An 18,079-nucleotide genomic window follows, 5' to 3' on the forward strand; every position below is an offset into this window, starting at 1 on the left:
CTTCCTGTTGCCAATAGGTGGCGCTATGACTATAACTGAATATGGGCATGTCAATCTTTTCAGGTCAGGAGTCTCATCAAACATGTGAAGTTTGGGGCAGATTGGTCATTGTATGTCTGAGTTATAGCAACTTCCTGTTTCATGGCGAATCATCGAAATTCGCCAGGCCACCACGGACACGCCCATTAACGAAAACTCAAAAGCTTCGCAATTTAACATCGCAAAGGCCTTCAGATTAGGCATACCAAATTTGGTGTTGATCTGAATGAATCTCTAGGAGGAGTTCGTTAAAATACAACGCATGGAAATGCCAAAAATGACACAAAATTTGCTCATAATATTAGTAATAACCGACTTCCTGTTGGGTTTCGGATTTTGCTCCAAGAGACTTTTTTGTAGGTATTGGAGAGTTACATGTGTATACCGATTTTCATACATGTACATGAAACGTAGCTCGAGGCGCACACCGTTGAACGTGTATAGGTGGCGCTGTTGAGCCATTTTGCCACACCCACTTCTGAAACCCATATCAGACGTAAATTTTCGCCAGTTCTGAGGTGTGTGCAAAGTTTCATGACTTTTCGAGCATGTTTAGGCCCTCAAAAATGCGATTCATTTTGGAGAAGAAGAATAATAATAATAATAATAATAATAATAATAATAATAATAAACGGAGCAATTCCAAGAGGGTCCTCACACCATCGGTGCTCGGGCCCTAATTATTTAACCATGGTGAGGCACTGTTTCTCTTTCTGAAAGAAGGTTCTGCAGTTCAATGTCTCTTTTGAAGACTAAAAGGGCATTCAATGCACGGAAATGCACAAACTCTTGGAAGTCTTTTAATGATGGAGAATCAAAGCTTGGTGCTCAGACAGACCTCTTCGTTTCATGAGCTACTTTGGGTACAAGAGAATGGAATCACATGCATAATTACTATCGTTACTGTCATGCATCAGATCTAATAGATTGAAGAGGTTTTAATGGGCTTGTTGGCCTGAAGCACTGATCAAAAGAAATAACTGAACAATATGAAAACAAACAAGTAAACACAGCACTCACAGTTACACATATAGGTTCCATTTTAATTATTCAGGAGCAGTTAATAACCAATGGTCAGATGAGGTCCTCTAGGATAAAATGTACCCTGAAACATCCCATTCCTTTCTTCCTAAATTGGATTTTTAAGTAACTCACTCTGAAAACTCACTCTATTACATTCAAACTATATACTTATACTGAAATCATAGCCTACTCGTGCTCAAATAACGGATTTCATTTGATAAAAATTCACATTAGTGGAACAGCCTCAACACAGTCCAAATGCTAAGAAACATGACCTTTAAAGGAATGAGTCCAAAATTAGATGAAACTCTGTAGTTTGCTATGCACTACAGACACAGACACTTACAGTTCTACTCTGACTCAAAACATGAGATTATTTTAGGCTAAATATTGTATTCATTTATTTTCTGGTTTTCTTGCCTCAAGGCTATAGACATTATTCTTGAATTGCATTTGTGTGTGTGCTGGTTTAAAAAGTTGCCACATAATTTCCTTAACAAAAAAACTATTTAATAAAGAAGTACAAAAAATAAAGGTGTTACAGAAGTGCAATATCAATAATATTTAATATGACAATGATACTTGCCCAAAATTAATCAATGTTTAATAAAATCCAATATGACCAGAAAATATCTATGTAATGCTTTACAATAAGGATCCATTTGTTAACATTAACTAGCAATGAAAAATATTTCTAAAGCATTTATGTTAATATCAACTTTTATTAAAATCTAAATGTATATTATTTAATGGACCTGAGCTAAGATGAACAAACGAAAAACAGTTGTATTTTCATTAACTAAGATTAATTAATAGTGTAACAAATGTATTGCTCATTGCTGGTTAATGCATTTACTAATGTTAACTAAAAGGATCTGATTGTAAAGTAGGACAGTCCTGAAACATCAGCTAAGCACAGAATGACAAGCCTAAACAAACACTTAATGAAAAGAACATTATTACAAATTAATTGCATGCAACTTGACAAACAAAATATGTTGCATTTTCTTTTTGATGTTGATTAGTAATGCAGCACAGGCCTGTTATCTGAATCAGAGCAAAACATGGACAAATGATGAACACTGCAGCTATATTACATGGTCCTTGGAGGAATGAGTGATGAAAATTAATTTAGTGTTATGCATATTTTTTTTTTTTAAATGTGCTACCAACTTTTACTTTTTCCACTTAAAACCAAATGATACCTGAACTGTTATTAAGAAAAACTTATAATTTATTTTTGGTTTAGTTAGAGAGAATATGCAGCACAGTTTATACAACTATAAAGTCTGAATTGCTAGATATACAGTCACAAATGTGAGACAAAAACTTATAATTCTGACTTTTTCTCGAAATTGCGAATTTATATCTTGCAATTCAGAATTTCTTTTTACATAAACCGAATTGCAAATTTTGAGAGGGGGTGGGGGGGAGGGGTCTTGGGGACTGATATGTTCTCAGATTTGGGAGTTTATATCTCGCAGTTCTGACTTTATGTCTCGTAATTGCAAGTTTATATCTCACAATATTACTTTTTAACTTGCAATTGTGAGTTTGTATTACGCAATTCTGAGAAAAAGTCTGAACTGTGAGTTTGTATCATGCAATCCTGAGAAAAAAGTCAGAATTGTGAGATTAAAAAGTCACAATTACCTTTTTTTATTTCTTTTTTTTTAAGTGGCAGAAATGGGCTTCATTGAAATATGCAATTATTTAAATGGGAATCTGCACATTCTGGAGTTTTACACTGAGGTTGCTGTGATGAGAAACAGAAGTATAACCAAGAAAAAGCTTGGTTTGAAAGTGATTTTTATGTTAGTTGTGATTCATATCTTTAATATAGACATAAAAAATTGACCCTTTTTGTCTGTGAAATTTCAATGACATATTGCTCTGTGTGAACTGAGCTTCATACTGTACATTACTACACTATTAATAATAGACCTTTTTTGTCCACAAAACTTTGCAGAAATTTCACAGATGTGATCGCATCTCAAGAATAAATGCACAGTTAGTGGTCATGTAATATAAAAAAAAAGTAAAAACAACCATACTTAACATTTACTTAGTGTAATATTTCATGTACTTGACAAACACAATGAGTTTTTCTAACAGTGGTATCTCATTTTATACACTAGAGTAATACAATGACTGCATTAAAAAGAAATCCTTTATATTTTATGAAAGCAGACATTATTCTATGTTGTATACATTTTGAAAAGTGGTACACTGATCTATTATTCTGTGTAGGTTTATTAATCCAAAGGGTAATACAGACATATAAAATTAAGGTACTATAAATAGTGTGTATAGAATTCAAGTACCAGCCAACACTAGACTGAGTGAGGAGCTTTGCGCTCGCTACCTTTAGCACCGTTTTATGTTGCAGCACCAGGTACTTCATTACTGGTTTTATATCTGATCTGCTATCAGCTTCAATAAATAGAAACAACTGCAAACTTGCAATTATGTGGAATTGCGCTCTTGCTTTGTGGTTATCTGTGGTTCTGATAGTCGAACTGCATCATCAATTCCTGACAGAGTAAAAAAAAAATTGATTCAAATAGCCAAATTATGAATTTGCTCTGTCAAATGCTAATATGAAAAAAATATTGAATTTCTATACCAGACATATTGTTGTGGGTTGATCTGGAAATTAGCATCACCCTTGACAAAAAAAAGCTGTATTTTTCCATCTGCTTTTATATTATTGAAGAAAATAAGTTCTGTGACCAATAAATGTTAGATTCTTACGTTTAGTTCTCTCTTTGTCAGAAGTAAAAGTTATGTAGGCAATAAAAAAACGACTTCGCAGTCGCATGACTTCAGAATCACCAATGAGCTTCTGACAACTCTTTAAAAAATCCCTGAAAGTAGAACAGTTTGCAAGATCCCATTTATAAACATGACAAGGTATTGAAAGCAGGTTAGTGAGGAAGAAGGTTTTTTTTTTTTTTGTGATGACATTTAATGCAGTCCCATTTAGCCTCTTCTTAGCAACCAACCTTTTCAAGACAAGTAGAAGTAAAGTCATAAGTGGGTTTAACTGATGTATTAAAGCCATTGAATAAAACATGAAAATATAATGTGCTTGTTTGAACCATAAACCTTATTTCAGGCATTTACAAAAACATAATTCAATAAACCCAATGACTTATGGATGACAGAACCAGAAGAGCTAAAATGCTAACTCTACATGCTAAAAATATTACTATAGTGAGATGGCAAGATGGTCCACTTAAATGTTTTACTACCACTTATCTGAGATGATGGGCGGAAATAAGCACCTCTTACTGTATGTGTACTGTATGTAGGGATAAAGTAGCTCCCTGATGAACTGTTGGTCAATGGCAACAGCTTGACCAGACCAGACCAGTTTTTCCAACGATGGATTGGTCCATAGCTGCTTTGAGTATCTGTGTAATATTTTGTTCCATGGCTTACAACATTAATTCTGCAATCCCCCTGCATCTCAGCGACTTGCAATGCGATCATTGCCCCTTGATGGCAGCCCGCAGGTCTTGCAGCACTTTACATGGACTGAAGGCACTTGACATTGCCCGAGCCACTTGAGGGTCTGACAGAAGCGTAATGTCAAATGGTCTTGTAAACACAACTGACCTGAAAGACACAGACAGAGAACAAACATGAGAGACTGTAGTTAGGACAGCTCTAGAAGGGTGAGACTGCTTCATCACCTGCGCGAGAAACATGCTCTAGTGCATTCCCACATTTGCCCTCAAGCCAGGCAACACATTACAGCAACACAGCGATAACAAACCGCACTCATGACTGATCCTTTGAATTCCTGAAATAAAATCAAGTTGACTACATATAGAACGTAGACCATGAAAAGTATAATGGCTGCACAAAACATAATTAAGGGTCACTTTTAATAAGGATCCTTTTCTCACTTCCGAGGTTCTCAGAAGTGGAACTCATCATTAGGAAACAACATCAATGGTTAACAAACTACAACAAATATAATTCTTGCTTTCCCATGTCCCAATAGAAAAAAATAAATCACAATTGTTTTTTTATGAAAGAGAGAGAGAAAAAAGAGAGAAATATCAGAAGAGAGAAAGATGTCGAAATTTGCCATCACTCCCTCAGTTGTTATACTAGAAACACTCACGCAATAACCAATTTTTTTATTTTTTATTTAATGTCATGGTAATAAAACACAAAGTATAATGTTATAAATGTAAATTACATATATTAAAATTGTAACTTTAAAAACGTTGATAAATATATTTAAACCTCATCACAGTCGGAAAAGTGAAAAGGGTTTCTGTCACAGTCGCTAATGTGAGGGAACACGGAACGAGGTTTAACAACCAGGAAGCCAGGAAAACACACATAACAGAGGAGGCTGACAAACAATACCGGACGCTGAACTAAAAATAGGGCACACGTTATATATACATGACATGAAAAGGGGATGACAAGACACATCTGGGATAAAACTAAACAGGAAACACCTGGAACTAATGATAAGGACAGGAACAGGAAGGACCAAATATGGGCAAATACACTGACAGTGGCACATCATGAAAGTTTGGTCAGAATTTGAGGCATTAAAAAAAAAATTATAGTAAAATAAATAAAAAAATAATTGTTGCATTATCTAGTTAATTTCTGAATCTTTTAAAGCAAATGTGGGTATGTATTTCTCTATTAAGAGGAATGTTACACAACATCAACCCGATATCTGTATTATGGGAGAGGTGATACATATTGTTGATCATTTCAAGTATCTGGGCATAATTATTGATTCTAATTTAAGTTTTAAAAAACACATAAAAAAGATCTCCAATTGTGTCAGAGCTAATTTGGCTAATTTTAGACATATAAGACACCAGTTACCAATAGCCGCAGCTAAACTGTTTTTGCATTCAATGATTTTTTCACAATTATTTTACTGTTCTACAAGCTGGTCCCAGGTGGGTCGGACCACATTAAAACCTTTATGTACCCTTTACAAACAAGCTGTAAAAGTTATCGACAAAAAAACAAGAAACTATCACCAATTTATTAACCTTTTATAGTTTTGAAAATAATTATTCTATCTTTTTTTTTTCTTTTTCTGAAGATATTCACACCAGGCTATAAAAATGAAGTTTAGTAATTTTCTAGGATTTTGTTCCAAAAATCCCATGAAATGCTAGGTGGGGGAATGCTAAGATGGGATGAGGGTGAGCATGCTGATGGATTTGGACCCCTTGAGCATTGGATTTTTTTATTTTTATGATAAATTATTCAAAACATAAAAAGATTAACTATTGGATTATAAAAATGCCTTATTTTGCCAAGTTGGCCACAAAATATCTCCGGTGTACCAGTTTAACCTTTGCTGGGCATGTTTTTTTAAAGCATTCAGCAAGACAAGAATTTTTTTCTTTTTTTCTTTTTGAATACCATTTACAAGACATCATGTGTGCCAGTAAAGAGCTGATTAAAAGCATACTCTAAATGCGTCATAGTTTATCCTTGTCTAAAATACTGATAAGACCAAAAGCCCTTAGAGCAAAGACCAAAAACAAAGAAGGGTTTACAACACAAATTTACGGAAGCAAAGTGTTGCAGAGAGCCCTTCTAAATTAATTTTCAGGGCATTTCCACTGGATAGGCCTCTAACAGAAGGAGTCATTCACATCTTAGCATGACACCATCTCCTCATGCTGCTAGATCACACAGTGTGTTGACATCAGTAGGGTCAAGGGCCCCAGCTGCAGTGGGATCACACGCTGCACCCCCTCACCAAAACCCCAGCAGACCCTTTCCTTCCCACACTGCCACTCTGTTCATAGGCACGTAGCTGTGTGACCATGTCCCTATTACTTTTCTACTTTATCAGAAATCTCCAAAGGCTTATGTGTAAACAACTTCTGATAAAACACATAACGAAAGCTTGTTCTTATGCACATAAGGGATTTTTTTAATGTGAATGCACATACGTCACAAGTATTTATATTTATAAGAAGTTGTCCTTATCTGCTACTTGTAAAGTAAAAAATATAAGTAGCACTTTACAATAAGGTTCCATTTGTTAAAATGAACAATGAAAAATACTTCTGCAGCATGTATTAATCTTTGTTAGTACTGAATCCAACATTTACGAATACATTCTTAAAATCAAGATTGTATCTATTAATGTTATTTAATGAACCTGCAGCTAACATGGACTAACAATGAACAGCTGTAGTTTTATTAACTAATTTTAGCAATAAATAATGTAACAAAGGTATTGTTAGTTAATGTGTTACATATAGTTAACAAATGGAACCTTGAAGTGTTGGCATCAAGTCTGCTTTTTTTCGAATCTAATATAGCTGCAAAGCATTTTCACCACATGTCCTAGTTTTTGCTTTTCCTCTGCTCACAAACACCTCATTACCAGCCTGTGGAAGCTGTCATGTCCTTTCAGCTCAAAGAAAGTTAAAGCCCACAACACTTCACATGGAGCACAGTCTTCTCATCCATGACCCTGTCATTCAGAATTCATTCAGTCACTGGTTATGTGTGATTCACAGCACACGTACGGTATTGACAGTAATTGTGAGTTCCAGTGCCATTTGAGGCTGCTACTAAAAATCTGAGAATTAATGGACTGACCATTAACTAGAAACAACAGTAATGTTTTATTACAAAAAGAGAATGAATTACGGCCTAATGACATTTTTTTTTTACGAGTCCCTTCATCATACAGTAAGCATCTTCATTAATGAAATTGCAATTTCATTGGATGTACTGTACATTACCCAATAACACATAGCCTCATAAATGTATGCAAATACAATAAGAGTTTGCTGCAGTGATGATGCAAATGCTCCCAAATGCTTTTTGGTGCTCCCAAACTACTGTATGATGATGTAATTCTGCTTTGGGTGAGTTAAGATCATATATGTGGCCCAAGTCAGCAGAAGCAAATGTGCATTTATAATTTATATTTGGAGGGCGTTTACAAATTGTCTTTTCACGACTGAATAGCTATCCAATCAGTTAAAATGTATGGGGTTCTATTTTAAAAGAGATACAGTAGTTCTTAAATATTACATCACGTGCAAAGTTATTGGACATGGTTTAAGGATGCATGATCATGATACAAATCATAATTGTCAATCATTTACTTTAACACTGTGATTATTATTTTTCATTTTCTAATATATAAGCAGTATTAAAACACTTATTTTGCTTAAGGCCAAATTTTGAAAGTCACCAAATCTGTTGCTTGTACATTCAATCACAAACACACACACACACACACACACAAATGTTTGTTTTTGTGAAAAGTGGGGACATCCCATAGGCGTTATGGTTTTTATACTGTAGAAACTGTATATTCTATCGCCCTTCACCAACCCTACACCTAACCCTAACCCTCACAGGAAACTTTGTGCATTTTTACTTTCTCAAAAAAACTCATTCTGTATGATTGATAAGTGTTTTGAAAAATGGGGACATGGGTTATGTCCTCATAAGTCACCCTCTCCTTGTAATACCTGTGTCATACCCATGTCATTATACAGAGTTGCGTCCTGATATGTCACAAAAACAAGAGCACACACACACACATATATGCGTGCTTCCTGTATTTACATGATTTATTCCAGACAGAGCAGCAGACCAAATCCCGTGATAAAAAGTGGCCTTCGGCTGGGAGAGGGCTCATTAATCCGGTCTGAACTCACCCCACCTCCCTAACATCCTGTAAGAGCCGTTTTAAACAATGTTGAGGAGCCTTAGTGATACAGGAAATGAAGTTTGTTTTTCTTTTTCAGTTAGGGATTTTTCCCCAACCTTCAGCATGAACTAACACTTGGTTTATTCACTTAAATATAGGTTCCTCAATGTTATTGCTATTCTTAGTAATTAATAAGTTACATGTTAATATATTATTAATGACTTATAGATCATTGAAATGTCAACACTGTAATATTATCTCACAGCGTTAAAATACTCCACTTGTGTCAGAGAAGACATCTGTTTACACCCTAACCAGTCAGCCCTTACATTGCAGTACATACTACAACATATTCAAAACCTGTTTTGTAAACGCATTAATAAATCATTTACAAAATCATTTTTGCATCCCCTATTGTAAAGTGTAGACTACTCATGAGTTGTAAATGTTTTACTCATCATTTGCAGTTCTTTCATCCCAGTGTGTACACACACACGAAACCTGTAACTGGAAGGTTTGTAAAACATTTACAACTTTACAAAAACATGTTTTACAACAAAACATTCACTAATTGTTAGCAAATCACGTATTAATCACTTATAAATGTTTGGTAAATTATAATTTTTGTCTGGCATTTCCTGCTTAAAACGTGGGTGTTACAATGCTTATATATAGACAGAACAACCTATAGGAAAGAAACAAAAAACATAAAACCTTCATATCAATGAGATTTAACAAAAGGCATACATCATAAATTTCAGTATGAACTCCGAGACCTTCTCTATAAAACAATCTAAACTTTTTACACATTAATTGTTAGAGCTTTATACTCTCACTTTATTCAATAATTGTCTCATTTATTATAATTTTCTTCCTGAGATGTTGTTGGAATAAATCTGGGAAAACAAGGAAATATTTGGGGACTTCATGGAAACACACTGAAATATTGAATCTTTGTAGGAAATACTGTGCATTTACATTTGTTTATCATACTGCTTACTATATGTTAACACAATGCTTTAAGATGTAAAGCAACACAGGGTTGATTTGTTATGCAACAGCATTGTAATTTGCAAGTAGATAACAGCTGACTTCAGTTGAAGTGGCATGAAAATCCACTTGTGATCTATTTGGACAACGCCAAAATAATTCATTCCAAACAGTTATGCAAGTCCTCTCTCAACATCCAAAACACTGTCAGGAGTGAGGGAATTGAGCTGCAGCATGCCTTGCCAAAAGAGGTTATTATCTAAGGCAAAAGGGGGTAAAAAAAAACAAAACAATACTATTAATAGCCCTTTGGGATGTCATGATTTACAAATCTAGAGGGGGAAAGTCCAATTCTTAATCAGAAGGCACCCAGCTTGGAGAATCAGTGAAATGTCCCTAAGTATCACAAAAGACTGTGAGACACTCCAGCTCAACTATGACAGTCTGAGCCAAAATAACCAGGTTTTTGGCAGTTGATCAAGTAGCTGATTAATTCACAATCCAGCGCCAACAAACAAACTGAAACAAAATGTTGCTAATAAAGCAGAGCTCTTCAGAATACTGCTGATGTCAAGTATTGACTGTGAAAAAGCCAGGAGCCTGGATCAAACCCAGTGTCAACCAACCAAATGAATAAATAATGAGGACAAAGTGAAGATGAGGTATCCTAATATAGCCAGTATTATTTAGTTCTTGCATTTTTCGTATGCATTATTCCTCAGACCCGACAGTTTACACCTGTTACATGGGGATACTTATATTACTCTTGTTATATAAAGTAGCTTCATGACTAAAATATATTAGTTAAGAAGAACACACCTATGTCCATATGTATTTGTGACAGGTGGAATTAAAAGGGGCTGGTTGCACCAACTGTACGTGAGTTACACATTTTGATGTAAATGGGCACTAAGTTACAACTTACGCACTACTAAAAAAAATTTTTTCGGTGCACCATTACACTTAGTTGAAGTGTAACTCTACACATAAACAAAATATTTACAGAAGCATCTGATCAGGAGTAATGGCTGGAATAAAACAGGACACTGAGTGAGGTGCATCAATATGATCTTCTTTTACCCGACAAATTGCAATCCTTTAGAAATATATGATGCTGCTGAAATATACACTCATGTACTAAGAGAGAGAACAATAGGCCTATGTGAATACTTTGTTTATTTTTTAGTGAGTCTTCAACACCTCATCTACAGTGCGCCTCTGTGCGCTTTGGTCCGTGTTGCATGTCAGATGAAATAATAAACGGCATTTCCTATATATTTTTTTATTTCAGTATTTATTGATCAATATTCATTTCAATGACAGTTTTCTGAATGTTATTTACATAAAAATAGCTTACATATAGACTAATGTTATTATTGTATTGTTTTTAATGGAAACTTGTTTTTACCATTAGTGCATGTGAGGCAAGAGAAGTTAGAATGAAGGATAAATAAAAAAATCCATAGCATTTAAAAAGTTCTGTTTACGTATTTTAAGGTTTATAATGGATGAGCTAGGGTAAACATTATATTATTCGACTGTACATTACAGAGAGCTTACAAACTACTACCTACGTCCCGTGTTACGAACAACTTTTAGAGGTAGTTAAGCTAAATAAATTCAACCTGTTTGCTTTCATAGTGTAGACACTCATGTGGTCGAATTAGTTTGAACATTCACAAAATACTGCCTATTTTTAGCCCACTGACCTAGCATGGAATCACTGTGGGACATTTTGTTAGAAAATGGACCAAAAACAACTTTACTTTTGTTGTACCAAAACATGCAGATTACAGTTAAAATTACAGCTGCTTTATCCTACTCATTAGCTTCGTTTCCCAATTGCCAATAATCTCCATAACATTATTTTTAGGCAACAGTATTCATGCACCATACTCGGTGCTAACACGGCAGCAATGTAGATTGTTACAAAAGTGTCTTGAGGAATTTGAAACTTATTTTAAAGTGGTCATGAACTGATAAACCAAAATTCCCTTGATCCTTTTGACATACTACACTGTACCTTGTACTATAAAAAAAATCATGTAAGTTTTAGAACTCAAAACTTTGTTGTTACTCTAAAACTACTTAAACTGAAAGAAGTCTGCCAAAACGACAGCTTTTGGAATGTATTACTCAATGATGTAATAGCATCATATGTAACAGCATCGCCCACCGATTCACGCATGCAGTGTTTATATGAGAGGCAAAGTCGCAGGTGGCCGAGAGAGCTCAACATGCTGCAACTTAAGAAAACACATGCAAATTGAAAAAACACCAGCAAATGAAGAAAACATCTTCACAAGTGTTGCAAATCCTCACAACACATGCATATAACGAAATGCGCTGCAAATCATCACAGCACATGCATATAACGAAACGCGCTGCAAATCATCACAACACATGCATATAACGAAACGCGCTGCAAATCATCACAACACATGCATATAACGAAACGCGCTGCAAATCATCACAACACATGCATATAACGAAACGAGCTGCAAATCATCACAACACATGCATATAACGAAACGCGTTGCACATCATCACAACACTAGAATATAATGAAACGAGCTGCAAATCATCACAACACATGCATATAACAAAACGCATTGCACATCATCACAACACTTGCATATAACGAAACGCGCTGCAAATCCTCACAACACATGCACATTAAGAAACAATTAATGAAGCATTGCAGATTTATTTTCATTAACCTTGAAAATATATTTAGCTGAGGATATTAAAGTTAGCCATCTTAAGTAAAGTTTTACATTTAATCATGTAATTATTCAGCTTATTTTGGCTAATAATATCAAAAAGATAAAGGAATCATGCAATCAGGGTGTTTAAAAAAAAACCCTCACCTTTCAGTTCACCAACAACTCCACTGACCAGTAACCACTGCACGATAAGCAAATCCCAGCCAGGTCCGACACTTTTTGAGGTCGCCTTGAAACATTTCAATTGTGGTCAGTGCTATTTGCAGCGTGTTTGTTAATGTGCATGTGTTGTGAGGATATGCAGCGCATTTCATTATATGCATGTGTTGTGAGAATATGCAGCGTTTCTTAATTTGCATATGTTGTGAAGGATTTGCACACAGTTCGTTATATGCATGTGTTGTGATGATTTGCAGCGCATTTCGTTATATGCATGTGTTGTGATGATTTGCAGTGCGTTTCGTTATATGCATGTGATGTGAAGATTTGCAGCACTTGTGCTGTCAAACTGATGAAGATGTTTTTTTTTATTTGCTGGTGTTTTTTTAAATTTGCATGTGTTTTCTTAAATTGCAGCACTTTGAGCTCTCTCAGCCACGTTAATAAGCCAATCATACCAGTGGGTTTTTATTTCCAAATCTACAGTGCACCACGCCTGTTCCACCCCCCAGCAAATAATCATGAAGAGTCCTTAAGTGAACTCCACCAGGGTAAAATAATTATAATCAAACATTTCGCAAAACTAATCAAATGTGGGTGGTTTTCCTGGATAATTTATTTTTAAAAGTATGGAATTAAACATGCACCACCAAACCGCTAATCACAAATCACATTTTAATTAGCACACTGACCTAAAGCAATTTTCTCAGGACTAGCACATGAAAGCCCTTGCACTACATTTCAAAATGATGATGATGGTAATTAAAGGCTGTGAGCCAGGTGAGCTACAGTACAAAAAAGCAGCAATGAAGAGGGATTCAGAGATCTGTAAATGGCACAATCCTCAGCAAACAGCAATAATCAAGCCCAACCAATCTAATGGTGCAGCACTTTATGGAACTTTCAATAGCAAACACAGAGTAAAAATGTATTTTCTCCCTCTCTCTCTTAGTACGATTGATGATAAATGGAAGGCAATTACTTTAAACCTATAAAATGTCATTATTAATCATGCTACCAGGTAATTGCAGTTCAAAATAACACACACCATATTTACCAAAGGATACTGAGTGCACAGATTTGTCCTAGTCTCATTGAAGAAAAAAATCCCTTTTGGCTATAGCAGCTCAAAATGGACTGTGTGTTTTTTTTTTCAATGTGAAAAATGACCTGTCCTAGTGAAAAATAATATGCAATAATAATAGTCAAACAATTAAAAATATAAGTTTAGCTAAACCATCCATAAGCTTATTGTCTCAAAGAGTGGAAAGACTGTAGCTCTGTGGCATCTGCAACAAATGTCATTAATCAGAAGTTATTATTTTTCCAATTCTGTTTGTTCCCACAAGTTTGCATGGATATTGCACACTTGAATTAAACTCATATATACATTTAGTACTAATGTCATCAATAATGTGCATTTTAAACATGATTATTAATGTCAAATAATTAGTATCAGCTATTTTAAGGAATTCATACTGAAAAAATAAAAAGTACTATTAAAAATGATACAATTCCACCCTTAAGTCAGGTCCACCATTATGTTGGATACGGAGTATGCTAGGCATTTGGCCCAAGGCCAGTAGGGAGCCCCAAATCACAGCTTTGGTTATTTATTTATTTAAGTGCATGTACTTGGGTTTAAGGACAAATACACCTTGCCAATATGCAATTTTTTGTCTGTGAACACAAAATGTTTTTGTCAGCACAGTCTGAAGATGATCTGACTCTAATTTGATGATCTGACTCGAAAATCAGACAAATAGCCTAGGAGGAGTTCTAAAACGTAGACAGGAAGTTAGGCAGAATATGGCATAATTAGTATCTATGGTCTAAGCATGACCAAAGAATATTTTTAGACCAGTTTCAACACAATAGGCTAATGTAATCAAAAGTTTCTGTTTTAGCCTTTTTTGGAGATTTCATCATTAGTGGTTAATAAATAGTTTATCACTTTAGATTAATAGTTGGCACTGTTATTAAACTAATTTGTCAAGGTCAGTGTGAGGTGACAATGGCACATGCAAAGTCTGGTGTCAATATATCAAAGCTTTGCAGAGATACAGCCCATGTACAGATAAAGATGTAATTTGGCATCACCGCAGAAAATTCATTGATGTGATAAATGATAACCATTTTTTATATTGACATGAAATCCTTAACATTTGCCAGCATGGCCTGAACATGATCTGAGTAAAATTTTGGGAAAATGGACCTACAGTTTAGGAGGAGTTTGAAAAAGTTGATTTTCAAAATTAATTAAAAATGGCAGACAGGAAGTTTGGCTGATTGCAGCAAAATTGGTATCTATGTTCTCAGCATGACCCAAAGAATATATTTAGATATAGCTTCACATTCATTTTTGAGTGCTCTTCATCAAATCAAATCACATTCTATTTGAGAAAAGTTTGAGTAATCAACTTGAATTCCATAACTTTTTGCCAGCATGGTCTAAAGTAGGGCTGCACGTTCTCAAGTTTTTCATTAACCGTTAACCGAGGCCCTTAGCGGTTAATACTCGGTTAACCATAGTGTGCCATAGTAACCATAACCATAGTAATTTCCGGACATTGGCCGAAAAAAAAGGAATGTCCAATAAAATTGTATCTCTCCGGTCAAATTGTCCTATTAAAACTGCCTAATAATGCCGCCCATTAACACAATCTGAATTTGAGAATAAGCCTAAAATGTATAAGGCAAAAGGTAACAAGCAGACTCCGCGGCCGCCTCGCTAAGGCTATGACTATGACTATGTTTGACACGTACAATATTTGAAAATCGATAATTATTTATTTATTTAAATTACATTTATATCTGAATTTATGTCAACCTATAGACTTTCAAATATCAAAATGTCATGAATTAATATGTATTTTTGTACAAAATGACATATAAACATATTTTCCTATTATACTTTGCCTGGAAACGCTTCCAACAAGGCGTCGGTTCTATTTCTAGCATGCACGCGTCGAGCCGCGCCTGAGCCGCGCGTCTCACGCAGGCAGTCGGCAAGCTCTAACCTGTTAACATGGGAACCGAATTAAAAACAGACACGCCACGCAGCTGAGATGCTTTCGCCACGCATCCAGTGTGTCCTGACCGGCCTAATGATGCCCGGGTGTTGGCTGTTGAGATTACAACAACGAGGTTGTACTTGAAGTATATCTAAGCACTGTATTGCAATACTTGCATTTTGCCCCGTCACTCGTATTAGCCCGCTTCATATTAGAAAAATGACTTCTTCTTGTGGACATTACAAATGTCTGGGAGCGCTCTGGCGGTCTCTGGTGGTGCAAAAATGTATTACAACTAAATTCAATGCACGCCATTGACGTCACTTAACCGAGCAAAATGTTTTACTCGGTTACACAATTTTTAACGGTTAATCGGTTAACCGGTTAACCATGGACACCCCTAGTCTAAAGTTGATCTGAGCCAATTTGATGAGGAGAGAGAGAGCAAAGTTTTAGAGTTGTAACTGTAATACACTGTAAAAGAACCCCACTGCTCTGACTTCTGCAACTTTGTCATGTTTAACGAGTGACCAAAGAACTACTGATGTATAATCTTTGAAGTGACTCCTGACAGTGTGAAATACAAAAGTATGCCAAAATACCCATCTTGACAAATTTTCTCAAAAACAGTTGGATATGTTTTAAACAAACATAAAAATTTGAGAAGGAAACCAAATGTGTATCCTTTTAGACCTATGAATTATGTTTAAAGTGACCTTGCCTAATTTACTAGCTGCTGTCTGTGCCTTTAATATTAGTAAGTAAATAAAAAAAAGAAAATCACTTACTTTTCTTGGCTGAATACGATTAATCTATATTTCATTTACACAGTGAGGAACATGCAATATTATTTTACATTTTATTATTTAATTTCTGTACTTGAACACCTACAAATCTAAAAACCCAAAGCATCATTAACTTTATCTGTCACGGTCAGTCTGGGAGAAAGGAACGAGGAACTGCAGGAGAACACTTCAACTGGAATTTAATTCAAAATAAAGGAAAACACTACAACTTCCGGGATGACATAACAGCAGATGAGAAACAAGAGGCAGAACTCACTATAAATACACAGACACCAATGGGACAAATATGGGAGCAAATTAACTAATTAATCAAACACAGTTGGAACACATTCACACAACGAGGACAGGAACAGGAAAGACCAAATAAGGAAAACAGGAACTAAACGGGAACTTATATGTGACAGATCACCCCCCTTTCAGGAATGGGCAAGAGGCCATGGCGGAGCAGGCAGTTCAGGTTGCCATGGCGGAGCTGGTAGCTCAGGAGGCCATGGTGGATCATGGTGGATCAGGAGACTCAGAAGGCTATGGTGGATCTTCCATGGCCTTAGCTGGCTCGGCCACGGGTATATGCTCCCAAAAAATATTTTGAGGAAAATTGGGAATCCAGGAGGGCACGCTGGAAGAGCAGCCACATGAGGGTGCTGTGAAGGGGATTCAGGGACTGGAGCCCTCCCTGGGCTTAACTTGAGATTCAGAGCCCTTCCTGAGCTAAACGAGGAATCAGTAGCCATCCCTGGACTAAATGAGGAACCAGGAGCCCTCCCTGGGCTTAACTGGGGATCAGGGGAGCACATAGGAGGTGCTGGCACTGGAAGGTGCTCTGGAGAAGCAGACACAGCAATGCGCTTTTGAGGAGCTGGCACTAGAGCGAGCTTTGGGGCTGGAGCCAACACTGGAGTGACCTCTGGACGGGAGAGAGCTATGACCGGCAGGCTTGCCACATGAATGGCCAGTGGGCTTGACACATGAAATGCCATCTCTGTGACTTCAGCACAGCCAGCGGACCTGTCAGCTCGAGATTGGAGTCTCTCCAGACACTGGATGACTGCCTCCTTCCAGTCGAGGTTGGTGGTGCCTCGGAGCACCGCAGGGCCTGAGCCGGAACTGAGTCAAGAGGGTTTCCCCCTCGAGGGAGCTGGTGAGGGCGAGCTATACAAACGGCATTGTGTAACTGACAGGGTCGGGGTTAGTCTGAGCCACGATGATGAACATCGCTTGTTCTCTCAGGGGGGTCACTCAGGGAGGAAGGAACGAGGAGACACTTCAGTTGGAACTTAATTCAAAAATAAACTAAGGAATACAAAACACTAGAACTTTGGGGATGACAAACAGGAGATGGGAACCAAGGTCCAGAACTCACTATGAATATACAGACACCAGTGGGACACACCTGGGAGCAAATTAACTAATTAATCAAACACAGCTGGAACACATTCACAAAACGAGGACAGGAGTAGGAAAGACCAAATAAGGAAAACAGGAACTAAATGGTAACATACGCATGACAGTATCTTTAATCTATTTATTTATTTGAGCTATTGCTTTTAATTTATTTACTGACTGTTCACTTGTCTTTAATAATATTTTAATTTTATTTATATTTGTTAGACTAGTAGTTTTTCCTGTAGTTTTCAA

At 36.2% G+C, this 18,079-nt stretch overlaps 1 protein-coding gene across 2 annotated transcripts in view; it reads right to left on the reverse strand.

The window, feature by feature from the left end:
• Positions 1-1,064: 1,064 nt before the first annotated feature.
• Positions 1,065-18,079, reverse strand: part of LOC113106359 (A disintegrin and metalloproteinase with thrombospondin motifs 7-like) — a 78,930-nt gene continuing 61,915 nt past the window's right edge. Inside the window, exon 24 of one of the 2 annotated variants that reach the window (XM_026268214.1) lies at positions 1,065-4,683. In XM_026268214.1, the coding sequence (XP_026123999.1) occupies positions 4,535-4,683 (149 nt within the window). In that variant the 3' untranslated portion in view covers positions 1,065-4,534. Of the gene's footprint in view, positions 4,684-17,695; positions 17,835-18,079 lie in introns of those variants that run through there. The other variant, XM_026268215.1, reaches the window with a different exon arrangement.

Source organism: Carassius auratus, chromosome 7 (assembly GCF_003368295.1).
Source record: "Carassius auratus strain Wakin chromosome 7, ASM336829v1, whole genome shotgun sequence".
NCBI lineage: Eukaryota > Metazoa > Chordata > Actinopteri > Cypriniformes > Cyprinidae > Carassius > Carassius auratus.